Genomic DNA, 27,082 nt, shown 5'->3' with positions numbered 1-27,082 from the left:
TTATAAAGCAGTCTTTTTCTGTTGGCTGAAAACTATAACGATGAGTAAATCATGGTGCTGATAGGTTAGTGGGCTGCAGGTATTTGCTCAGTTGCAGACTCTGGCCAGATGCTGAGGTTTGCACTGTGGCAATTCACACAGCTAATATTGAAATGAGGAATGAATTTGAGTAAGAGGAAGTAGTAACTTACAGCTGGAAAGAACATGCACCCTCATTTGTCTGTGCTTGGACTCTTTGCCCTTATCATACCCAACATGTGACTAGGTCTCATGTACAAATGACCATAGTGACAGGAGGACAGAGTATGCACCATGCTCTTTTACTCAGATTTTTATAACCATGAAAACCATTTAAAATAGTTTATTTTTTTAGATTAATTTCCTAAAAGGCTTTAAATTTATTCTCTTCTACGGTGTTTCAACTGTCTGAAAGGCATACCTAGGTGCAGTAAAGTCCAGTATGAAATCAGCCCTTGCACAGTTCCCAGGCTCTCCAGCAATGGTGCAGAATGGCTTCCTGTAAATTATTGATCATAGTGACTGTGGTTCAGGGGTATCAGCATACAGTGAGCAGCAGGCGCAAAGTCTCTACAGTAAGGCAGACCAACCAGAAACACAAAGCAGTGAAAAGCTACTACTTTTATTATCCATCTGAAAACAAATGAGTGATGGTTCTGCATTTCCTTTGCAAGCCTCTGACTGTCCCCTCAGTCCTGATTCTGCATGTCGAAGGTGCATATTTTAATCTCCCTTGTTTTCTTGAAATTAAGGAAGCTTTCCAGGTCGCAGCATGGAGGGTGGTAGGTTGGTGGGGGACAGCTCTCGTTATACTAAGAGACCCAGCAAAAAGGAGAGAGAAGGAAGTGGTAGTTCTCCACAGCAGATCCCTGCCTCTCCTTCAGTAACCAGGGCTTATTTTCTCCAGGTCACCCCATGTCCTGCAGACCCCCATATCATCCATAGCAAAAAGAAGCCCAGCAGCAACATCCAGGCTCCAGCTTCACTTAAATTCAATTTCTAAATCACCTTTACAAACAGCCTAAGGCAGTGTGCATAACATAAAATCTTAACCTGTTATTAAAATTACTACAAAACAGAAATGCAAGTTTAAATAACATAATAAAAACACAAAACTATAATATGATGATGGAGGTGGGATGAACGCCTGTGTAGCAAACGTATAATTATAACAGTAATAAAAACTAAGTCAGTCCAACCACTGTAGACTGATTAGCATAGAAAAAGGAAGGTTATGCTCTGGAACAGTAAATAAATACATAAATAAAAGAAGGGGATTGACCCAAATTATCACTGCTCCCTCCTAACCTAAAAACTCTGGGAAGAGCTATGTTTTGATCATGTCAGATAATTTACCTCAACTGCAATGTCCTTGGGTGCAGAATTACACAAGTGCGGTGCTGCTTTTGAGAAGGCCCTCGCTCTAGGTTTAATCAATCTTAATTCCCATACTGATGGGCTGTGTAGATATTATGCTGACTTCAGGGACCTACTAGGGGTTACCAGCTCAGTCCATTACTAAGGTACTGGAATGCTCTCTCTAAAAGTGAGCAAAAAATATTTGAAATAAAACACAGGCAGCTATTGTGAAATTCTTTCAACAGATGAGATGCTCTCTCTCCCCTTGTATTTCCCAATACTAATTTGATTGCAATATTTTGTTAGCAATTGAAGTTTAGTTGTAGATTTTTTTAGGCAAGCCAATATAAATAACTGGAATTACAATAATCTAAATGAGATATAATCAGAACCTGAACCCCTGCTTTGAGATTGGTTTGATCTAAGTAAAGCCATAGCTGATGGATAAGTCTGTTTCATAAAACTATAGATCTAGAGATGTCAATAATCTGAGCATCAAAGTTCAGTACCAAATTAAATATGACCCCCTAAGGTCTTAACCTATGTTTTAAGATCATATGTGGTATCTACTAGTACTGGAGTAACGACCCCCTTTAGGGGATTCTCCTTGCCAATCCACAATGCTTCAGTTTTTTAATTTTACCACCATTCTTTTTAAGACCTCTGCTAAACAGGTATTAAGTATATTTCAATCCCTAAGTAATAGCACTAGCTGTATGTCATCAGTATAAAAGGTGCAACAATACTTATCAAAAAATTCTCCCAAACTGCTATAGAACCTCTCAAATAGTAATGATTTATCTTCGGCTTTCGGGACCAACACTCTGAATGACTGTAAAACGAGACCTTCATACACTCAACGATTTCCACTTATCATGGAAATTCAACATTAAATCCTTTACTAATTTTTCAAATGTTGTATTTGCACTTAAAATTCAAAATAAGGCCTCACATATATATTTTCAAGGCAACCTGACGCTGATCAGTGTTTTGACCAAATCTCTGCTTCACAGGAATCACAGCCCTGTGGGCTGACCCTGCTGCCTCCCCCTTTCACTGTCCCTCCAGCAGTCTCACTCTCCCCCACACCCATCCATTTTCCTTCCCACCAGTCTCAGTCTCCACACATCCCCCACCCATTATCTCCCTCACCCCTCCATCCATCTCCTTCCTCAGCAGTCTCACTCGCCCTCTCAATCCCATCCCACTCACTCATTTTTTCTCCAGCAGTCTCATGCTTGCTGACACTCTCCCAACCTCTGTAATTTTAAACCACCCTTCCCTCCTCCCACCGAATCCCAGCAGACTGTTTTACAATCTCTTATACTGTCAGACCTCCTCCAGTAACCACTGGCTAGGCTCTCATCTTCCCATCGTCGGTGCCACCACAGCCGGCCAGCCTTCACCTTCCTGCTGCTTCCGCCACAGCTCTAGTCTTCCTGTCGCGGCTTTCAACTTTATGCCACGGTTGCAGCCTTGGACTCCACCGCGGTCGCAGCCCTGGCCTTCATTGTTCTTCCTCAGTCGCGGCTCTGGCCCTCATCATTCTGCCACAGTCACGGTCCTGGTCTTCATCTTGCTGCTATCACCACCCAGGCCCTCACTTTCCTAAAGCAATCACTAACATTTCATCCTCTAAAGGAGTATGGTATCCTCTTCTTCTTTGACTGCAGGAAGCCCCTGCACCAGTTGGCCCCGCAGCCACATGACTGATCTGACAGGCCCCACTGGGCTTACCCGAAGTCCCAAAGGCCAATCCGCCCCCTGGATTACAACGAGTGAAGCAATATAAGTTTATGATGATTCCCGCAAAACAGAGATCTGGGCAAAATGCTGATCAGTGTCGAGTTGCCTTGAAAAATAAATGGGACGATGTTTTGAATTTTAAGTGTAAATTATAAAATTTGAAAAATAGTAAAGGACTTTGAGACCAATGATTATAATGTCGATTTTTTGTGACAAGTGGAAATCATTGTGTATACGAAGGTCTCACTTTACAAACATACAGTGTGTTTATTAGACCCACTAGCACTGAAAAAGTGTCCCCTAAAACCAAGATCCATACATCTCCTAGGCAACATCCGATAAGCAACCAGATAAAAAGCACCGGACAGATCGAAGAGGATTAGCAGAGCATTCTCCTCTCAATCCATATTTCATTTTATCTCATGTGAAACGCTTAGAAGTACTGTCTCAGTGCTGAAACATGCTCTGAGCCTGGATTGGCAGGGGTCCAACTTTCTCCATGTGAGCTTAACACAATCCCAGAAACATTTCCCATTCCCCCACCCCGATCCTCTTGAGGCTTCACCCTGGCCTGTTGTCAGGTCTTACAGATTCTCTGCTCTGGGTCCCACAGATGCCAGCACTGCAGTCAGACTTCCTACCCAGCCGGGAAAAGACTTCCTGGGCTCCTGGATTACACAAATGTTTTGTCTATTACGATGTCTAAGAAATACAAACATTTTCTTTCCTTGGCCTGAAGGAGACAAAGATGAGGTCCTCCAGCAGTTACTGGTCTTGGAACCACTGCGGGTGAGAGAAGGTGATATTATAAAGCGTGGCCCAGCGTGCAAATACGAGCTTTTCAGTGATGAAGCGGTGGTGGTTTCCTCGCCGGCTCCTCTCGTTCTGGAGGTAGGTGGTACACTCATCTGGCCCCTTCGGTTCATAATAGTGATAAGCCCTCCTGCGAGCTGCATGCCTGCTACTGGAAAAAATAAAAAATAAAAAAGCGAGAGACAAGTAAAGAGGGAGAAATGGTGAGAGAAGAGGTGAAGGAAGTGGGAGGGACAGAACAAAAGATAAAAATACACATTTGAAGAAACAGAAGTTGTAATTGCAAAATATGCAATATCCTGTGACTCCAGCAGACTAGGAACATAACATGATGAGAGACAATACTGAACATCGTCACAACCTGGGAACTGTTTTTATTTCTTTTCTGTATTGAAATTATTTCTGACTGAAGAGCCCTTACCTGCAGTAATTAGGCGGGACCATTCCGTATACATGAACCTTGTCACATAATTCCACTGCAATCACCATTGTAAACCAGCCAGTACTGAGCCAAGAGCGAGACTTTTCCCTTGGGAGTGGGAGAGAAGAGAAGGAGCAAAGGAAACGAGACACGAGACCAATCATTAATATTATCTTCTACCCCAGAAAGCCTGCAAAAGAACCTCAACTTGCTAGAACAGGGTTTCCCAAACCTATCCTATTTATCAGGTGCATATTCATTGTGGATATCCAGAAAACTCTTACTTGCTGTGGGGTCAATATGCCATATTTGAGAAGCCCTGTGCTGGAATCCTACATAGGAACCTGGAAAAAGACTAAAAATATGAAAGGGGTGGCTTTGGCCATAGTGATTTGAATAATGCAGTGCTTCCCAGCCCTCTCCTGGTGGCACACCTAACCAGTCAGGCGTTCAGGATATACATAATGAATATGCATGAGATATATCTGCATACGCTGGAGACCAAGGGCATGCAAATTTCTCTCATGCATATTCTTTGCGGCATTCTTGAAAACCCAACTGGTTAGGTGTGCCTCCAGGAGAGGGTTGGGAAGCACTGGAATAATGAACTGGGAACTAGGAGACCACCGTTTAAATCCTACTTTTGCTACTGATACCATTAGTCATTTTGGGCAAATCATTATCTTCTGTTGCTTCAGGTACTTACTTAGGGGCCCAATGTACTAAAATATGTTTAGTATAACATATGTTAATGCTGCATTACTATTACTGGCAAACCGATTGAGGAGGGTTTTAAACTAGGATCGTTGGGGGATGGGTGAAAAAAAAGCCCTCAGGTAAGTAAAACATTATATGCTTGTATACAAATGGAACATCTGGAAAGCTATGCATACTAATGCCCACAGTTTGAGAAATAAAGTCCCAGATCTAGAGGCAGCCATGAAGAGGATGACTTGGTTGAACTGGCTGTCATGGAGATATGATATGTGGAAAACCACAACTGGCACATAGTTATTTCAGGCTACAATCTATTCAGAAAGGACAGGGTAGGAAGAAAGGGAGGAGTGACGTGATATATAAAAAATAATAAAGCATTAGAACTGCAGGGCTTACAAGGTAAAGAGGAAGCACCCTGGGTTAATCTGGAAAGAGGGAATGGAACATCTATTTATACTGGTAGGATGTACAGACTTCCTTTGCAGGCAGAAGAAATGGATAGAGATTTCATGGAGGATATTCACAAAATTGCTTTGAAAGAGGAGGTACTACTGCTAAGTGACTTCAGCCTGCTGAATGCTGGATTGGAACATCCCAGTTGAGGTGTCCTCTAAAAGCAGGAAGATCTTGGATTCTCTGCTGGGAAAACTGTTCCATCAACTGGTAACGAAAGCCACATGGGAGGAGTCGTTACTAGACCTGGTGCTTACCCACGGAGAGCGTTTCTGATGTTGTAGTGGATGATCACCGGATGGTGTGGTTCAGTATTAGAGCGCAGGCGGTGATGGTTCATTCTAAGGTGAAGGTCCTAGACTGCAGGAAAACAAACTTTGTTAAAATGGGGGAGGGGGGAGGGGCACCTCAAGGAATTGTTAGCTAGATGAGGAAATCTAGGGGAAGCAGAAGAGCTATGGGCAAGACTAAAATGAAATATTCTAAGGGCAGCTAACCTCTATTATAGGAAAATAAAGGTAAGAGGCCGTTATGATTTTCTAAAGTACCTGAAAAGGTAAGGAAAAAAAAAGTTAAATATTCATAAACTAACAGATTGCAGAAAGAGGAATAGAGATGATAATATCTGGAAAAGCTAAGAGGAGCTGGGGAAAGTAGTCATGAGAGAGAGAAGATGCCAAATCAAGGGAAAATAGCAAGTTTAATAAAAACGGAAAGGAAAAGCTTTCTTTTTTTTTTTAAGATATGCAGGATAAAAGTGATAGGGCCAGGTGGGATACATTTTAAGAGAAATCCTGGCAGCTCCACTGCCTGACCTTTTCAATGCTTCTTTTGAGTCAGGAGTAGTTTCGGAGAATTGGTGACAGACCACTGTCATTTCTCTTCACAAAAGTAGAAGCAAGAAGGAGGTTGGGAACCACAAGCCAGTTAGTCTGATCTCTGTGGCAAATAATTTAATGAACTGCTGTTATAACAGAGAATAGTGCAGTTTCTGGAATCCAACAGATTGCAAGATCTGAGGCAGTATTGTTTTACCAGAAATAGGTCTTGTCAGACGAATCTGATCAGTTTCTTTGATTGGGTGACCAAGGAGTTGGCTCAGAGGAGAGTGTTAGATGTAATGTACCTGGGTTTCAGTAAGGCCTTTGACATGATTCTACATAGGTGACTTATAAATAAACTCAGCACTCTAGGTATGCTCCCTAAAGTGACTGACTCTGGTTAGAAACTGGTTGAGCGGGAGGCAATTAAGGGTAGTGGTAAATAGAATTCACAAAGAGGAGAAGGGCGTTACTAATGGTGAGCAGCAGGAATCGGTCCTTGGATAGTTATTTCAACATTTTCATAAGCGATATTGCAAAAAAAGCTATCAGAAATGGATTGTCTTTTTGCGTACAATTCAAAAATATGCAACAGGTGGACACCCAGGAAGGTGCGGAAAACATGAGGGATATAGCGAAGCTTGATGAATTCTCTGGAGTCTGGCAGCATAAATTTAATGCTAAAAAAATGCAGACTCGTGTATTTGGGTTGCAAAAACCCAACGGAGCAGTACAGTATAGGAGATGAAAATCACTTATGCACAAATCAAGAGCAGGATCTGGGAGTGATCATATCTGATGATCTCAAGCTGACCAAACAAGTGAAGAAGGTGATGGCAAAAGCCAGAAAGACATTTGGGTGCATAGGGAGAGGAGTGGTCAGCAGAAAAATGGGAGGTGACATTTCCCCTTATAAGGCCCTGGTGAGACTTCATTTGGAATACTGTGCACAGTTCTGGAGACAGCATCTTCAAAATTATATAAACCGGATAGAGTTGGTCCAGAGGGCAGCTACTAAAATGGTCAGTGGTCTCTGTTATAAAGCATATAGAGACAGAATTAACATTTTAAACATGTATAGCCTAGAGGAAAGGCGGAAAGGGAAGATATGATAGAGACATTTAAATACCTCCAAGGTATCAATGCACAGAAGATGGGTCTCTTTCAATTGAAAGTTTGATCTGTAACGAGTGGTCATGGGATGAGGGTGAAAGGGGATGGAGCTCAGGAGTAATCTACAGAAAGGGTGGTAGATGCATGGAACAGCTGCCCAGTGGAAGTGGAGGAGACAAGGACAGTATTTTAATTCAGAAAGCATGGATAAGCACAGGGGATCTCTGAGGGAGCGGTTAGGATTGCAGGGCTGTGCACTTAATGTGGAGAGACAGTCTAGACAAGCTTTATGGTGTGTTCTGCTGTCATATTTTTTTGAATGCATTAGTCTACCATTAAAAATATTATTTAGCCTTGCTGCATGCAAAGTCGTGCTAAAGGCTCATTAATATTTGCAAAATCTTAACTACGTCTTCCTGAGGCATAGTTACATATTTTGATTAGGTTCTGAGTTAGCACAAGGCCCAATGCAGGCCACGCCGCAATGACCCTTGAAAATCCCCCCGCCTTTCCTCTAAGTCAGTAGTTCTCAACCCTTTTCCCCATCTTGACACACCTGACCAACACTCACATGTGTGACACACTGCTCATTATAATCCACGGCAGAAATAAAAAATAAAAAGGCCCAGTATTACTTTTTATTGTTAAGAATGACACAAAGGAAAGATAAGCACTCTTTCTGAATAGAAATTACATAAATAGTAAACCTCCCATTCCAGAATAGCACCAACTTCCAGCACTCAAACTTTAACTGTAGTAAAGGCAACACTGAAAATATTACACCCAGGACTTAAAAACACCAATACACCTCCTATTAGGAAAATGGACCAAGCCAGGCTGCTATAGAGCCCTACACAGAAACTACATGCCAGCAGAGAAACCTCACCTCAGTCACATGTGCAGACCCTCACCTAACAAAGAATAAAGAGACTATAAAGCATAAATAGAAACATGCAGACAGAAACTGAACTAGAAACCGCAATAAGCCAGAAACTCTGTGTGCAGTGCAACAAAGGAAAAAGAGAAACATGCAGACAGAAACTGACTGGAAACCGCAGTAAGCTAGAGACTTTGTATGCAGTGCAACAAAGGAAAAAAGAGAAACATCACCAGTCCTCATAAAACAAACCAAGAAATATAAAATCATAGCAGTAAAACCATACTAATAAAAAGAAGAGATTATTTCAAACAGCTGATGAATGGAATATCCAATAAAAAAAACTCATATCAAAAGTTTCCAGACACTAATAAGATATTTCAAAACAGCAGACACAAAGACCCAATAATTAAAACTAAGGATAAAAAATTGCTCTGCTCTCCACACCTGGAAACTTTCGATTTCCAGGTGCTTTGAGATTGTTGTGAATTAGGAGGGGGTAGGGTTGCTTGCAACTTTCTCCTCTCTCTCTCTCTCAGTCACACACATGCTCTCTCTCACTTTCAGGCCGATTCAGTAAAGTCTGCGGGAGAGCGGGTGAATGCCCGCTCTCCGGCGCACGCACAGTATTTAAATTAGGTCCGGCGATAGAAACGGGCAAAGGAAGTCCTAGGGGACACCAGCGCGTCCCTAGCGCCTCCTTTTGGCCCGGAGCGGCGGCTGTCAGCGGGTTTGACAGCCGACGCTCAATTTTGCCGGCGTCGGTTCTCGAGCCCGCTGACAGCTACAGGCTCGGAAACCGGACGCTGGCAAAACTGAGCATCCGGTTTTCGACCCGACAGCCCCCTCCAGATTTCAAACTTTTTTTTCTTTTTTTACCCTTCGGGACCTCCGACTTAATCTCGCCATGATATTAAGTCGGAGGGTGCACAGAAAAGCAGTTTTTACTGCTTTTCTGTGCACTTTCCCGGTGCCCGAAGAAATTAGCGCCTACCTTTGGGTAGGCGCTAATTTCTAAAAGTAAAATGTGAGGCTTGGCTGCACATTTTACTTACTGAATCGCGCGGGAATACCTAATAGGACCATCAACATGCATTTACATGCTGAGGGCGCTATTAGGTTTGGCGGGTTGGATGTGCGTTTTCCGCCCCTTACTGAATAAGGGGTAAGGGAAAACGCGCTCTCTCTCACTTACACATACAGGGTCTCAGTCACCCACTTACATACATGCTGTCTCTCACATACAAAGGATCTCAATCACACACAGGCTCTCTTTCACACACTTGCACATACAGGTTCCCAATCACTAAAAACTTACATACATCCTGTCTCTCACACACACACAAACACGGTCTCAAACACATATGCTCACTCGCTCACTCACTCACTCTCTCTCTCCCCCCCCCCCCCCACCGAAGAACAACTAGTGGCAGCAGCAGCAGCCTCCTCCTTTTCCAGCCCTCGTGGCCTCGAGAAAGGAGTCCCATCAGCCACAGAGGCTGACATTGCTCCTCTTTTTGTTCCGGGCCGCGCTGCTCTTCTCCTTCGGGCCGATGCTGTACGCACCTGTACCTAGCATGGTCTCTTCTTCCCGTGTATGCGGCCGCTGCACACCACTTCCTCTTCCGGGCCGCAGGGGGTGGGAAGAAGAGACCGTGCTGCTAGTACTGCTGAGTGCTTCTTCCAGCTCTCCTGCCTCGTTCCGCCCGGGCTATCAGCATTTTCAGCCCAGGTGGAGGAAGCACTGCATCTCGCTGGGGCAGGGGACGCAGCTGGGCCGGCAGGGGACCAGAAGTGTGGTGACACACTGGTTGAGAACCACTGTTCTAAGTGACTGTAAAAGGCCCCTAAAGGCCAATGGCTCCACCCTGCCAACAAAAGGACTGCATGGGCCAAAGGAGCCTTTCCTCAGGTCATTCTCCTTCTCCTTTCTCTGACAGAGGGCCCCTGAGAGCCAAAGGGGTCTCCTCACTGGTCCCCTCCCTCCCCTCTGGGTGGACTTTATAACCTATCCCATCCAGCATCATTAGTATAGCAAGCAGAGCAGGAAAGGTCAGAAACTCCTTTTCATCCTTTGAACTGGCACACAAAATTGCATCTGTGTTTCATACATTAGGGATTTCGCACAGGGGAGTTTTGCAGGAATTAATGCTAATTTTAATGCAGATCAGTACTTATTAGATTGTAAGCTCTTTAGGACAGGAACTTGTACCCGTATGGGATTTTGTTGTAGAGCACCTGGTTAGAGTGCTAGATAAATGGCAATGATACATAGTCCTGAAAAAGCCTAAAAATCTCCAACACAAAATCACATTTTTTCTAAACCGGGAATGGAGAAAAGTGGTGCTAGAGTAATACAAACAAGTCTGGCTTTTGCGATTTCCACAGAAACTGAAATGGAAATCCCAATATTTTAGGCTTGGCATACAATGTAACACTGGAAAAATAGAAACAAAAATATATTTCCACTTGTACTGTGCAAACTATAGAGATATACGAAGTAAATTTTCCAAAGCTGATAAGAGAAAATAAAAGTTTCTCATAAAAGAATGAGCAGGGAAAACTCTATAACCAGGGACCAAATTTATTGTCCCTTATTTGAGGTGGTGGGCGCACTTCACAATTTTTGGGTGAGGTGTGACTGATCCTCTCACATGAAATCAGCAAGCTAGGCCAGACATGGGCCCTGCGGCAGATGGAATAGACACGAGTGAGGAGGGGAGGTTGGCCTTTGCTGTTCATAACGTGAAAGCTTCAATAATCGAATTAGAAAATGGAATTAGCCAGCAGGAGGGAGATTGCTCTGCTCCAAATCTTGCTAGCCATGGCAGGTGGAAGTAGATGATCAGTTCAGGGCGGGGGAAAGAAAGAGGTTTGAGAGGACTGGCATAGGTTAGGGGGAGGGGAAAGATGGACACCAAATGTGTTCAATTTAGGAAGACTATACTGAAAAAAAATGCTCACCAGTTGGCCAACCTAGTGGCCCAGTGGTAGAGCTGCATGCTGCCATGTGGAAGCCCAGGCTAGCTGTGAATGCTGCAGAAGCAGCATTATTCACAGTCTCTAGGGAGAAGACATCCCACCCATCAAGCAATGGTGACACCTAGTGGCTAAACTTAGGGCCCATACATAATTGCAGGGTTCTATGAGGAATCCTGCTGCATGGGCCCTGGCTGAGGGCTGTTACTGCAATGAATAGATTAAGTGAGTTGGGAGTAGAACAGGGGGTGGCCAACTCCAGTCCGCGAGAACCACAAACAGGCCAGGTTTTCAGGAAATCCACAATGAGAATGCAGTAGACAGATGTGCATACAATGGAGGCAGTGCATGCAAACCTATCTCATGCATATTCATTATGGATATCCTGAATACCTGGCCTGTTTGTGGCTCTCAAAGACTGGAGTTGGCCATCTCTGGCATAGAAAAAGAGAGATAAAAATCCCCAGGTAATTGCAAATAAGGATTCATGTCACCATATTTCAACCCTGGTTCTGACTACTCTAGAAGTTGAAAGGAGTAGGAGGAAACTGCTGAGCCAAGGGAAAAAGAAAATCTGGGGGATTGGCCGCTGCCACCTTGAGTACTTGCTGAAGCTCTTTTCTACTTCACTGTAAACTTATATGCCAGAGCAGAAGCCCACCCCAACATGGAGGGCCCCAAGTTGCTGAAGAGCGACTGTCCCTACAGAAGCAGCCCTCGTTCCTGTTGATCAACATGGACCTGAGCTGTGCCGAGTTTGTAAGTTGTATTAGCAGATGCGGAAACTTCACGTTTTTGTTAGTCGGAAATGGCTATGATCATGATAAAACCCGAGTCCCTATGTATAATCCTGGAGGAAAACAAGAGAAACAGCAGCTATGGCACCAAAATAAGTCATATCCTGCCACCAAGCCAAAAATATAATCTAACCAGAAACAATACTGATCAGTACCCGAACCCTGGAGCTTCTTTTTGATTTCTCTTCTTTTCTTTGTAATTCCTTCCTTTTTACTACTTTAGATATTATTTTGACAACGCTTACAAATTGTTAAATCGAGACAATTTCTCTGAATTTGAAACAGAATAGTTAAGAGTATAGTCTGGGTTGGAGGCTTGTTAGAATCTAATAAAGATAGAGGGGTCTGGTGATCTATACCTATCTTTTCCTGTTTCCCTCCGGAAGAGCTCATCAAAGCTTTTCATCTTGCTGGGGGAGATGATGAAGGCAGAGATGTTGGGAAAGGTGTTGCTGGCTCTCTGGATGAGCCCTAAAAGATTCCCTTTGTTGCTTCTTTGCATCTTCTCTGGGGGCCCCCAGAAGACAACGGTGGTGTTAGCAGTCTTGGTCAGGAACTCCTGGGGCCTCCGCAGCACTCTGTACACACTTGAATGTGCCACCACACGGAAGGTGGTCTTACTGCCAATGTCTTTTCATACCCTGATGTAGGAGCATCATTCATGCGAATAGTACACTCTGCATGGTCAATCTCAGAACCCAGTTTGGTACCCAGGAGATGGCTGGAGCTGGTGACAATGGCACAGGTCTGACACTGAGAATTTAAACTCTGCGGGGAAGAGAAAAAGAAATCTGCTGAGCACCAAAAGAATCCATGGCAGCACAAGACCAGCCCTACACTGTATCATGTTGAACTGTACAACATGCATCTTCTACCAACTGCTAGGTATATAATTCAGAAACAAATAATAATTTAAAACTGAAGACTGACCCCCCATGGCCCACAACTTCTGCTATTCTTAACAGTTACTCACCACACCCTTGCACATGGCAGATCCCCCATGCCTGAATCTAAAGCACAGGGCCCAGCTCTCCAGATCCCTGTCCCTCCCAAAGCTTGCAGCTTTCACACCTTGTTGCCAGTGACAGACAGGTATCCATTCCTCATGCCCCATTTCTTCAGGTTGGGGGCGTGGTGAGGGATGTTGCTGGAGTTGTATACGATGAGGAGAGTGACCAGACTGAAGAGACTCACCACTACAATGGCTTTCTGGCCCTATGAGAGGCCAAAAAAGAGAAAGAAGTGAGGATCCAGCAGCGCTGTGCCACCCCCGCAACACAGTCCTCCCTCTCCCATACATAAGGGCTTACCAGACTGCCACTCATCGCTATTGCAGCCGCTCTTCAGGTCCTCTGCACGTCAGTTACCCGCCCACACCAGGAGTGAAGCCAGAGGAGGAGCAGCAACAGCACCCGGCACTAACACCACCCTAACAGGCGACAACACCGTGCTCAGGCTCCACCCCGTCCGCCACAGATTTCACTTGCGCAGGGAGCACATCCCTTCTCGCCTGCCGGGCAGAAGCATGCGCAGATCTCATTCCCTCAGACAGCATCATTCGCAGGCTGCATCCCTCTCCCTCCAGATAGCGGCATGCGCAGATCTCATTCCCTCAGACAGCATCATGGGCAGGCTGCATCCCTCTCCCTCCAGATAGCGGCATGCGCAGATCTCACTCCCTCAGACAGCATCATTCGCAGGCTGCATCCCTCTCCCTCCAGAAAGCGGCATGCGCAGATCTCACTCCCTCAGACAGCATCATTCGCAGGCTGCATCCCTCTCCCTCCAGAAAGCGGCATGCGCAGATCTCACTCCCTCAGACAGCATCATTCGCAGGCTGCATCCCTCTCCCTCCAGATAGCGGCATGCGCAGATCTCATTCCCTCAGACAGCATCATGGGCAGGCTGCATCCCTCTCCCTCCAGATAGCGGCATGCGCAGATCTCACTCCCTCAGACAGCATCATTCGCAGGCTGCATCCCTCTCCCTCCAGAAAGCGGCATGCGCAGATCTCACTCCCTCAGACAGCATCATTCGCAGGCTGCATCCCTCTCCCTCCAGATAGCAGCATGCGCAGATCTCACTCCCTCAGACAGCATCATGGGCAGGCTGCATCCCTCTCCCTCCTGCCACAGATAGCGGCATGCGCAGATTTCATTCCCTCAGACGGCACCATGTGCAGGTTGCACCCCCCTCCCCTCACCGCATCACAGATAAAAGCATGCGCAAATGTCCTGCCCTCAGACAGATTCATGCGCAGACGGTACCCCACCTCCTTCCTGCCAGACAGAAGCATGCGCACATTTCCATTCCCTCAAAAAGCATCACACGCAGGGTGCAGCCCCCTCCTTCCTGCCAGACAGAAGCAAGTTCAGATTTCATTCCCTCAGACAGCATCACGTGCCGGCTGAATCCCCCCTTCCTACCACAAATGGAAGCGTGCCGCAGATTTCACTTTCTTAGCAGCATAAGGGGGGAGTGTAGGAGTAGAGCTGTGTTAGCCTGAAAGGAAACTAACTTGAGAAGCCTTTGCTGCTTTTATATTAAAAATCATTTATTTACAGTAATTAAAAGCTAGAAAAAAAGTTTATTGATGTCCCAGAAGGTGGCTAAAAGATTCCTGCCCAGGTTATGGAAAAGTGCCCCCGGCGAAGAAATCCAGGTGTGAGAAGCAGTGCTCTGATGAGGGGAGAAGAAATAACCCTCCCGAGCCCGGTAGATGCGATTGGCTTTCAAATAAATTCCACCCATTGATGGACTCAAGTTTAGAAATTATTGTGGACAAGGTGGCACAGCTGGTGGGCATGGTAGTGGAGACAAATGCAACAGTGGAGGAATAAGTGGAAGATTTAGACTTGTCCCTCACAGAGGCAAAGAGAAAAACTAGATGTGCTAGACAGAGGACAGAAATCACTGTTGGAAAAGACTGATGACTTCAACATAAGAATTGTTGGTCTCCCTGAAAAAGTGGAGGTCTCAAACCCTGTACATTTTTTTCTCTGATTGTTCACAAGAGCACCAAGGGGACAAGTGATATTAAAGTCAATCAGGCCCACAGAATTCTAGCCCAGGACCAGGAAATAATGGATCATCAAGAACTGTTATTACTAGAATTTGCAGCTTTGGAGAGAAAATCAGGATCATGGAGGCAATAGAGAAACTGGGAGAGCTGCTCTATTAAAATGCAATAATTTACATCTTTCAAGACTTTTCTCTTGCATTACAAAGGAAAAGGCAGGAGTAGAATGCAGTTAAAAAGCTCTGAGCTCTCAATCAGGCCGATGCAATATTGGCTTCTGTTCTCCTACGTGCACCCAGCCACCTCTCCTGAGCTCACAATGCATTATTTAAATTGGTTGCATTAAAAAGGAGGGGCTAGTGAAAACTGTGTGTCCCTAGCTCCTCCTCAACAACGGGAGCACATGAGGTGGCTGTCAGTGCGGGCTGGGAAAATGGATGCTCAATACAAGCGTCCGTTTCCCCCCACCACCGGCAAAAGAAACCAGCACAAAATACGTGGCCTGGACCGTCTGTCTTGTCTGTCTATATTGGTGCCCAGAATTTTATATTTTTTTCAAGACTTTTTTTTTACTTCAATCTGCTTTCTGTGGTTCTTCCTACTTAGTATTGTGACAATACTAGGGAGAAATCACAGAAAGCAGGAATTTTTCTTTTTCCGGTGAGCCCTTGAGCACAATGGGCACATTGGCCATGCTGAACATTTTTTTAATTGTGGGGATTAGCTAATAGTGCTCATCTACATGGAATTTACATGTGATGAGCACTATTAGCTACGTGCTCGATTGGATATGCGTTTTAGAACCGCTAATCCCTATATTGCATCAGAGGTTATGGACTCGCATCCAAAACACGCAGCTAATCGCGTGTTAAGTCATGCAATACCATGCGCTGCGGGCAATACATCGGCCTGAATATGCAGTATGCACTGCTGTATCCTGCTAAATTGAGAACTGTGCATGATGACTTACCTTACCTCTTCCTGACTGTGAACCTGCAGTTTTGTCCATCTGGGCTAATCCTTCTCAGTGGGTTCTTGTTAACACTAACTAACAGCTAATTTAGTTCTATGCATTCTGTTTGCTGTACCCATTGACTCATTTTATTTTATTCTATTCCTTTATTGCTACCCAGTGTACAGGAGAGATCCCTCTCTTATACAGAATAATCTGAGCTATTTGCATGACTAACTTGCTCTAGTTATAATATAATCTATCTTGTTTACTAATTTATATTCATATTACTTTTGAGATCATGTCTATGTATTTTGATTGTAATCTGCCTTGTGACCACTTTAAGAAAAGGTGGACTATCAAATGTTTAGAAATAAATAGCAGGTAGTTGTGACAATAAAGGAAGCAGAGCAGTTCCTGAAAGCTGGCCTGGAGAGGGGTAGGAAGCTAGAAAACAAGCTTCTGGCCCAAACTGACTTGACTCTTTGCTGACACTGAGCCACTTAAAATCATGGCAGCAGCAGCAGGAAGCTGCTGGGACTTCAGGCTAGCACAGGGCACAAAATGAAGTGAAGTATGTTTGATGAGATTTCTCTCTTTTCATTTTTTTCCTGTCTCCGTGTAAGGTTCTCACTGATCCTGGGCATCATGCCAAAGATCTTGGAGATCTGGAACAGTAACAGGATATTCTCAGACCTTTTCACGTGTTTCCTTATTTTGCTTCTCATAGTTGCACGTTATCTTTGCACAATCAACTGGTGGAATTTATTGCTAGGGGTTGAGCTTATAAAGGGTTTGAGTTAGAATGGCTTGACCCAGCTTCTTCATATGAAAAGCTGCAATTGAAGAGAGCATAGTTGGAGGGCATCAAGCTCCTGTTGTTTCTGACCCCATTCGTGTTGCATGTGCCAGCTGCGGCAGCCCCGTGGCTCGGCCCCCTCACCTCTCTGTGACGAATCCAGGGCCTAGTTCCTCATCTCTGGCGGCGGTGGGATGCGGGCTCCGTCCTCGGGCCTCCCCCGGTCCCTCAGCTACAGACCTCCGTGCTCCACGTCGGGCCTCTCTGTGTGGCCCGCAGAAGGCGCCGCCGTTCAGCGCCGCACCCCTCCCTAGGCGCGCGCGCACACATCAGTGTCACTTATGAAGGGCCCACGGCGGGAACCTGGCCGCGGCCCCGGATGATGACGTCGCTGAAGCTCCGGTATTTAAGGCCAGGCTCGGCTTCCAGTGATTGCCTTTGCAACAGGTCTTCACGCTGGCCGTGTACTTGTTGCCTCCTGGTGTTTCTCCTGAGTTCCTGGTTCCTGATCCCTGCTAGTTCCAGTTCCTGTTCTCCTTCATTCCTGCATTCCTGATTTCCAGTCCTTCTTCGGATTGCCTTCTCAGACACAACCTCTGCATTGCCTGACTACGCTGTTGACATTCTCCAAGCCCGGACCTCTGGATTGCCTGAGTACACCCTTGATTCTCTCCTTGCCCAGACCACAGCCTTGCCTTGCCACCGCTCCTTGATTGCCGCCGGCCCTGACTTCAGCTTGCTCTACAACGCCTCTTCAGTCTACGTCCTGGACTTGGCCTATTCAGGCTTCGGCCTGCTCTTGCTCGGGTGCCCCCTGTCTGACTTTGGTTCTATTGGTGCCCGGGTTCTCCGGGACTCTGCCTCGTCCAGTACAGACTTCTCCATTTCCTGTTGCTGCCTCTGGGCTGACCTCGCTTCCTTTCCACCGACGACGACATACGGAGGCCCACCTAAGCCCAGTCGGCCCCGGTACCCAAAGGCTCAACCCGCGGGGAATGAGGGCTGGTATTGGTGAACCACCAGTTGGCCTCTGTCCTTCAGCCCACTCCGCCTGCCGACGGTGAGGACCCGTAGGATCACTCCTACGGGTAGCGTCAACCCCACCTCGGCCCAAGGGTCCACCTCTGGCGCAACAACACGATTCTTTGTAGTTACCCTCTCATAGCCAATATAGTTCAAATATGGAGGAAGGTCAGGTAAGGGTTTTCCCCCATTCTAAGCTCTCTTATTGTTCTTTTTTCTTGATATGGCAAGGTGGCAGTCCAGGGTTTTGCAGTGCCTTTGGCACTCGTGAAGAGGGATACTATAGTCCCCTTTACAGAACTAAATGAAAAATACTATATTAATAGGAGTACTCACCATATTTATTTACAGATGAGAACAGCCATAGTAAAATTGAGGGACAGAGAGTGGGTTCCCTAAAACTCAAGTCTCTTAGAGAAATTGATCAGTGATCTTACCCCACAGGGAAGGGCTATCTCTCAACATTTATAACTGCTCTCCATAACCCTCCATATACAGAAATGAAATGATTTACAGCTTATGTTTGATGATATAAATTGGGATGACATTTGGCAAGCAGCACACTTAGGGTAGATTTTCAAAGGGGTACGTGCGTACCCCCTGAAAACCTACCCAAACCCCCCCTGCGCGCGCCGAGCCTATTTTGCATAGGCTCGGCGGCACGCGCACAGCCCCGGGACGTGCGTAAGTCCCAGGGCTTCGTAAAAGGGGTGGGGAGGGGGCGGGACGGGGGTCAGGGGGCGGTTCGGGGAGGGACCGGGGGCGAGGTCAAGGCCTCTGGACCAGCCCCTGGGTCGGGTGATGGCGCGCCAGCAGCCCGCTGGCGCGCACAGATTTACGCCTGCTTTCAGCAGGCGTAAATCTGGCAACAAAGGTGGGGGGGGGGGGTTTAGATAGGGGTGGGTTAGGTAGGGGAAGGGAGGGGAAGGTGGGGGAGGGCGAAGGAAAGTTCCCCCCGAGGCTGCTCCGATTTCGGAGCGGCCTCGGAGGGAACAGGCAATGTGCACCGGGCTCGGCGCGCGCAGGTTGCACAGATACGCGCGGCTACGTGAGTATCTTATAAAATCCAGCGTACGTTTGTTCGCGCCTGGTGCTCGAACAAAAGTACGCCCTCACGCAAATTTATAAAATCTACCCCTTAGTTTCCAGTTGTTCCAGGAGGGTGGACCTTATGATCAAACTACTACACTGCGCATACAGATGCCCCACATTTTTTGCTGCTCTTTCTAGATCCATCTCTCCATTATGTTGGCATAGTTTTGGTCAGCAGGGCAATTACTGTCACATTTTGTGGTCTTGACCCTTAGGGGCAGATTTTCAAAGGGGTACGAGTGTACCCCCCCCCCCCCGAAAACCTGCCCCAAGCTCCCCCTGCGTGTGCCGAGCCTATGTTGAATAGGCTCGGCGGTGAGCGCTAGCCCCGGGACGCACATAAGTCCCGGGGGTTTCCTGGGGGGGCATGTCGGGCATGTCATGGCAGTGCGTCATCTGGGGGCAGGGCCGTGGGCATGGTTCCGGCCCGGGGGCGTTTTGTGGGCGTGGCCGAGGCCTCCGAAACTGCTCCCGGGCTGGGGAATCGCACGCCGGCGGCCGGCCCGACGCGCTCAAGTTACGCCTGCCTCAGGCAGCCCTAACTTTACCAACAAAGGTAGGGGGGGTTTAGATAGGGCTGGGGGGGTGGGTTAGGTAGAGGAAGGAAGGGGAAGGTGCGGGGGGGGGTGTGGTGGTGGAAGGAAAGTTCCCTCCGAAGCTGTTCCAATTTTGGAGCGGCCTCGGAGGAAATGGAGGCAGGCTGCTTGGCTCGGTGCACACAGGCTGCCGAGTTTGTTCAGCCTTGCGCGCACCGACCCTGGATTTTAAAAGATATGCACGGCTATGAGCGTATCTATTAAAATCCGGAGTACTTTTGTTTGCGCCGGTCGGGCGAACAAAAGTACGCGCGGGTGCAGTTTTTTAAAATCTACCCCTTAGTGTTTTCTTGATTAGGGGATACAGAATATGAGATTAGGTCGATTTGCAAGAATCAATTATGTCTAATGCCTAGTTTGGGACTACTGTGCCTTTGGAGAGACATTACAGTGCCAATCTCAAAAGCATCCAAAGTTATTACTCACATGTGGCTAGGCATACTATTGTATTGTTATGGAAAAGTGTATCAAATATTCCCCAGTGGAAGACATAAATGACTTTGTAGGGACCCTCTACTTGCCTACTAGATGACCATAGACCCTTGCCCTGATAGGTAAGAACATAAGAACATGCCATACTAGGTCAGACCAAGGATCCATCAAGCCTAGCATCCTGTTTCCAACAGTGGCCAATCCAGGCTATAAGTACCTGGCAAGTACCCAAAAACTAAATATATCCCATGCTACTGATGCTAGTAATAGCAGTGGCTATTTTCTAAGTCAACTTAATAGCAGGTAATGGCCTTCTCCTCCAAGAACTTATCCAATCCTTTTTGAAACCCAGCTACACTAACTGCACTAATTACATCCCCTGGCAACAAATTCCAGAGTTTAATTGTGCGTTGAGTGAAAAAGAACTTTCTCCAATTAGTTTTAAATGTGCTACATGCTAACTTCATGGAGTGCCCCCTAGTCCTTCTATTATCTGAAAGAGTAAATGACCGATTCACATTTACCCATTCTAGACCTTTCATGATTTTAAACACCTCTATCATATCTTTTCTCAGCCATCTCTTCTCCAACCTGAACAGTCCTAACCTCTTTAGTCTTTCCTCATAGGGGAGCTGTTCCATCCCCTTTATCATTTTGGTCACCCTTCTCTGTACCTTTTCCATTGCAACTATATCTTTTTTGAGATGCAGCGACCAGAATTGTACACAGTATTCAAGGTGTGGTCTCACCATGGAGCGATATAGAGGCATTATGACATTTTCCGTTTTATTCACCATTCCCTTCCTAATAATTCCTAACATTCTGTTTGCTTTTTTGACTGCCGCAGCACACTGAGCTGACATTTCTCTATGACACCTAGATCTCTTTCCTGGGTTGTAGCTCCTAATATGGAACCTAACATTGTGTAACTATAGTATGGGTTATTTTTCCCTATATGCATCACCTTACAATTATCCACATTAAATTTCATCTGTCATTTGGATGCCCAATTTTCCAGTCTTACAAGGTCCTCCTGCAATTTATTTTTATTTATTTAGTCACTTTTATATACTGACATTCGTATTAACTTCATGTCGGTTTACAATACAATTATAGAGGACAAAAATCATTGGAAAAATACAGTAAAACATTAATTAAAAGAACTAAACTAAAATCATTATCAAATTAAATTCTTAAAAAAACAATTACTCTAAAAATCAGAAGAAAATCAAAAATTGTTAAGAAATTGCCCTTGGAGTTGTTAAGTAAGGTAGGTAAAAACTAAAAAACAATAAAAGTAATAAGTTAATATAAAATTAAACAATAAAAATAGATAACAAATAATAAAACAAACTCAATAAAATAAACTTGGCAAGTGGGAGAGTAAAACAGGAGGATTAACCTGACTGCATAAATGCCTGATCAAACAACCATGTCTTCAATTTTTGTTTTTTTTAAAGAAGGTATATTTATCATAATCTGCTTGTGATTTAACTACTCTGAATAATTTTGTATCATCTGCAAATTTGATTACCTCACTCGTCATATTCCTTTCCAGATCTTTTATAAATATATTGAAAAGCATGGGTCCCAGTACAGATCCTTGAGGCACTCCACTTCCCACCCTCCTCTACTAAGAAAATTGTCCATTTAATCCTACTCTCTTTTTCCTGTCTTTTAATCAGTTTGTAATCCACGAAAGGACATCACCACCTATCCCATTACTTTTTACTTTTCCTAGAAGCCTCTCATGAGGAACTTTGACAAACGCCTTCTGAAAATCCAAATACACTACATCTACTGGTTCACCTTTATCTGCTTGTTTATTAACCCCTTCAAAAAAGTGAAGCAGATTTGTGAGGAAGTGGGGAATTATGGTCTTTTCAGTTGAGCTCTCAAGGTGTGAGGAGCTGTTTTGTTTTTCTCCCAGGCTGAGTTAGGTCCACTAACCTACCTTGGTGGTTTCTTTCAGAGGGGGCTCCTTATCAGTGCACTCCCTGCTTGAGAGAGTCTGCCTCACTTTTGAAGAGAGCCTTTGTTTGAACTTTATTTAGAAGGTTTTTGACTGGGTAGAAACCCAGGACCCTTAGGTGAGGGGACAAGCCCTATTTCCAGAGGATGGGACTGAAGATCTGTCAGTCTCATCCCCTTCACCGGAGAGACAACAGTAACAGCATTCACCTCAGAGGATATTTTTAGATGTCTCAGTGGAACTTTACTTTCTGGTTGGGAGGACGTTTCGATCCACCCCTCCTCACTGGGAAGCTGGGCTATAGAAGCCAGTTTCCTGTGCCTATTCAGAACTCTCCCCCAGAGAGGTCACATTCATCAGACGTTCAGGAAGAAGGAAAAGATCACAACTGGTTCGCTACCCTTGGGCCACAGGTTGGGAAGAAGAAAGATCTGGACCAAATATAGGAGTTTTCCATGATTTGGGGAGCCCTTCATACATCGGAGTTACCTACAAGATTGGGGCAACTTATACATTCAGTACAGGAGTTACAAGTTGAGATCCCAGAGTTTGAGATAAGGGACAACTACACAGTGAGAGAAGATACAGAGTTCCACTTGTAATTTCCCCAGTGAAAGCACAGACTGTATAAAGGACAGAATCAACTGAGAGGTCAAGTAAGTTAAAAATCAGTACATTTATTTTGAACACCCAAACTGTGTCCCGCCTGTCTGTCCCTGCAGCAAAGCAACTCCGAAAGGGTGTGACTAATACAGACAAAGGGAAACTCACATCACCACCTGGGCCAAAAGGTTTGCCTTCACCCCCAACAGAAAGAACCCACACCTTGGGGACAAGCAAGAGGGGAAGAATTTTAGTGAAGACAGCCCCAGAGAAACCAAACTTTTGTGAGCCCTTGGAAACAGTACAAATCCATGGAAAAAGGGTTCCAATTTGGAGGGGGGGAGGGGGGGCTATATACACAACTAGATTTCACCTCCCTCACCTTAATGTATAACTCTTCTATGGTGTCTGGCATTCTATTTTACGGCTGTGGGAACTGTCTCTTGCTGTCTTGTTTATATGTTGTGTTTTTGTTTTGTTTTTTATGTGAAACTTGCTATGTAGTTGGTATGCTCCTTATTGTAATGCAGTGTGTACAGTCTGCTAAGTAAAAAGATAAAAAAAAAAGGGTTGGGTTTAAAAAGGACAAGTGCCTGGAAGAAAAGTCCTTAAATAGTTATTAACCAGGTAACTTGCGGAGATGCACAACTTGTCATAGGGTAGGGGCAGCAAGCAATTGGCTCTTTTTTTGAGATTGACTACTGTCAGGGTGCTAGGATTGATGCACCTTTGGTCTGACCCAGCATGGTACTTTTTATGTTCTTTTTGAATTCTGAAAATCAAAGGTTAGGACGTATGGGGAGAAAGCAGGAGGAGTCAGTGCAGCTTGGGAAGCTGAATGGCATGAAGAGATTACATCTGGTCAGGGCCGGAGGAAGCACTAGGTGAGCTAGGCCTGTGCCTAGGGCGCCGAGACTTAGGGCGCAGCGGCAGGTGGCAGAATTTTGAAAAGGCAAAAAGTGCCCTTTCAAAATTCTGCCAGCCCCCGACTCGCCCTGCCTCCCCCGCAGAGCTACCCTCTCAACGCCCCCCTGGTGGTCCAGCGGAGGGCCTGGGAGCAATCTGCCACTTCCGGGGCCTCGGCTGCTACTAACCAAAATGGCGCCGGTGACCTTTAGCCCCTACCATGTGACAGGGGCCAATCAATGGAACCGGTAGCCCCTGTCACATGGTAGGGGCTGAAGGCACCAGCGGCGGGGTGGATTGGCCTTTCGGGGGATCGGGCTTCCTCCGGTGGGCTGGTCTAGCTGATCACATGGCCAAAGTCTCCGGCTGCACTGATCTTCTTTCTGTGTGTGTGTGTGTATGTGATGTGAGAAAGGAATGGAACTTCTGTGTGGGTGTTTGTGATGTGTATGAGAGAAAGGAATCTGCCAGTTTAAAAAAAAATGAAATGTGATAATACATATACCTCAACTTTTCTGCTGGTAGCGCAACTTTTGAAAAGTTGGATGAAAGATGAAATTACTGAATTTTAATCATCCCTCTTCTGGAAAATAAAATTTAACTTAAAGTGGGTGGAGACAAATACTAAAGCAAAAAAAATTGAAGTATTTAAAATGTTCATCTCAGCAAAATCACAAATTTAAGATACTGATGCCAGGTGGGGTTTGGTTGGTTTTTTTAAGCATAATTTAAGCATAAAGACTAGAATAGTTCCAATCTGAAACAGTTTTGCTTTTTTTTTTTTAAGTTTTTAGAAAATGTATATTTTTAAATGACTAAGACTGGAATCTTCCCATTTAAAAGGGAAGCTGAGTAAGGATGTCTTTCTGTTCCATATCTCCCACATGAATAATCATCAACTAATAGTTTGAAGAAAGACACTTGCTTTATTGCCTGAAAGCATAAAACAAGAGAAGCTATATGGTGTGGGTGGCTGACCCATGGGGGAACAGAACCTGAAGGAAGGGTGTCATTTCGTCTTCTGATAGGAATGTGGGTTTCTTATTTAAGGGTTGGGAGCATCACTTTCACTTTTAGTAAAAGTGAGATCATGCAAGTCTGAAAGCAAGGTGCTTCTGTGAGAGTGTAATGTGTATGTGAGACAGGGAGGGTGCTTCTGTATGTGTGCGGTGTATATGTGAGACGGAGGGTGCTTGTGTGTGTCAATGTGTGTGTGCAAGAGAGATGGAGCATGTTTTTGGCTGGCTTGTGGCTGTGAGAGAGGGCATGTGTATGATTGAGCCTGTTTGTAAGGGAGATAGAACATGTGTGTGATTGAGAGGTTGTGTAAGTGAAATAGGGAGAGCATGTGTGTGATTGAAAGGCTGTAAGTAAGAAAGAGTGAGAGCATTGTGTGATTGAGAGAGACTGGACAGAGAGGTGACGTGTGTATGTGTGAGAAAGACTGCTTAGGGAGATAACTGGTATGTGTGTGCGAGAGAGAGACTGATTGGGGAGATGATTGGTGTGTGAGAGACAGAAACTGGTCTTGAGGGTGTGACTGGTGTGTGTGTGTGTGAGAGAGAGAAGAGACTGGTTGTGGTCCATAAGGAAGAGGACTGTGAGGACAGTTTCAGCAGCTACTGCTGCTTCTGGTGTGGCCTGCAAGGGAAAGGAGTAGAACTGCTGGAGAGGGTAAGTAAAAGTGGCTTTTTAAATTAATTTTTCTTGATTGACTATCATTTTAATTATTGGGTAGTATGTGATGTGTCTGCTGTTTGAAATATTTTATTGGTGTTTGGTAATGCTTTCAAAATTTGCATGAGTCTTTAATTATTGGATATTCTATTCATCAGCTATTTTGAAATTATGTTATTTGTATGATTTTAAAATTATGATTATTGATTTGTTTCACGAGGAATGGTGAAATTTTTGGTTTCCATTGTTACACTGTATAGAGTCTGGCATGATGCGTTTTACAGTTCAGCTTTTGTCTGCACATTTCTATTTATATTTTATGTGGCTTTATTCAGTATTTTTTTTTTATTAACATTCCACTTTTCACAGCACTTCAAAGTGGATTACATTTAGGTACTGTAGATATTTCCCTATCCCCAGAGGGCTTACAATCTAAGTTTGTACCTGAGGCAATGGAGGGTAAAGCAACTTGCCCAAGGCACAGTATATACAGTATATATTTGGTGAGGGTTTGTGTTCTGCATGCAAAGACTGAGATGTAGCATTCTTTTAGCATGTGGTTTCTCTGTAGGGATCTGTAGTAGCTTGGCCTGTTCTGTTTTCCTGATAGGAGGTGTATTGATAATTTAGATTCTGGTGTAATATTTGTGGTATTCTTTTTCATAGGTAGGGTTGTTATTCTTTGAGTGTTGGCAAATAGTACTGTGTTGATATGGGAGGACCATGCCGAAATATATCACAATAGGTATGATGCCATATGAATTCCAAGATGCAAAGTTTTCTTGTTGGCATCACAACAGTGCATGAAATTATCACAACAACTTGTATATTAATTTTACCTCAGAATGTCATTTTTCATGTAAAATATGTTATAAATGCATAATTTAAAATTGTGTATGGGGAGGGGGTGCCAGACTGGAAGGTTTGCCTAGGGTGCCTAATACCCTTGCACTGGCCCTGCATCTGGTTTGCCATTTGTTTCTGCTTGGTGTACCTTCGGCGGGGAAGGTGAGATTTTCACATTCTAATCCACCTTCATAGGAGGTAGGTTTGGGGAAGGGAGGGAAGGAGGCCGGGCTACAGGAGCCAAAGCAATGCTAGTATCCTGAACATGGCTGAGGGGGGATAGGATAGAGGTCTTTAAGATCATGAGAGGTCTTGAACGAGTAGATGTGACTCGGTTATTTACACTTTTGAATAATAGAAGGACTAGGGGGCATTCCATGAAGTTAGCAAGTAGCACATTTAAGACTAATCAGAGAAAATTCTTTTTCACTCAACGCAAAATAAAGCTCTGGAATTTGTTGCCAGAGGATGTGGTTGGTGCAGTTAGTGTAGCTGGGTTCAAAAAAGGTTTGGACAAGTTATTGGAGGAGAAGTCCATTAACGGCTATTAATCAAATTTACTTAGGGAATAGCCACTGCTATTAATTGCATCAGTAGCATGGGATCTTCTTAGTGTTTGGGTAATTGCCAGGTTCTTGTGGCCTGGTTTTGGCCTCTGTTGGAAACAGGATGCTGGGCTTGATGGACCCTTGGTCTGACCCAGCATGGCAATTTCTTATGTTCTTATGTTCATGTAAGGGCTCCCTGTTGTCTGACATTGGCGAAGAATCAAATTATATGGGAGCACGGAGAGGAGAGGATCATCTTAATGATGTCTGAAGAGGACTGGTATTGCTTTGGGAAATTTTAGAACTTAAACATTTTGAGGAGAGGTAAACTATTAGGGTATATTCTTTAGTGTGGGTGTGTGTTGGTTATAAAAAGCTAGCCAAAATGTAGGAAAAAGCTTACGGGTGAATTTTAAATCGCCCACGCGCATAAAATAGGGGGGTTGTGCGCATGGCTGGGCCTTGTGCTTGTCGCGCACATTTTAGAAGGGGCCCAGCAGAGC

At 45.0% G+C, this 27,082-nt stretch overlaps 1 protein-coding gene across 1 annotated transcript; it reads right to left on the bottom strand.

The window, feature by feature from the left end:
* Positions 1–621: 621 nt before the first annotated feature.
* ST6GALNAC6 (ST6 N-acetylgalactosaminide alpha-2,6-sialyltransferase 6) lies at positions 622–14,335 on the bottom strand. The gene is given in 6 exon segments (XM_029612435.1): positions 622–4,087; positions 4,358–4,465; positions 12,474–12,747; positions 12,750–12,882; positions 13,186–13,329; positions 13,425–14,335. Coding segments are annotated over 6 exon segments (873 nt in total). The 5' UTR covers positions 13,440–14,335; the 3' UTR covers positions 622–3,888.
* Between the last annotated feature and the right edge of the window lie 12,747 nt (positions 14,336–27,082).

Source organism: Rhinatrema bivittatum, chromosome 8 (assembly GCF_901001135.1).
Source record: "Rhinatrema bivittatum chromosome 8, aRhiBiv1.1, whole genome shotgun sequence".
Classification (NCBI taxonomy): Eukaryota; Metazoa; Chordata; class Amphibia; order Gymnophiona; family Rhinatrematidae; genus Rhinatrema; species Rhinatrema bivittatum.
The sequence above is the reverse complement of the archived record's forward strand: the minus strand, read 5'-3'. Positions and strand labels throughout refer to the sequence as shown.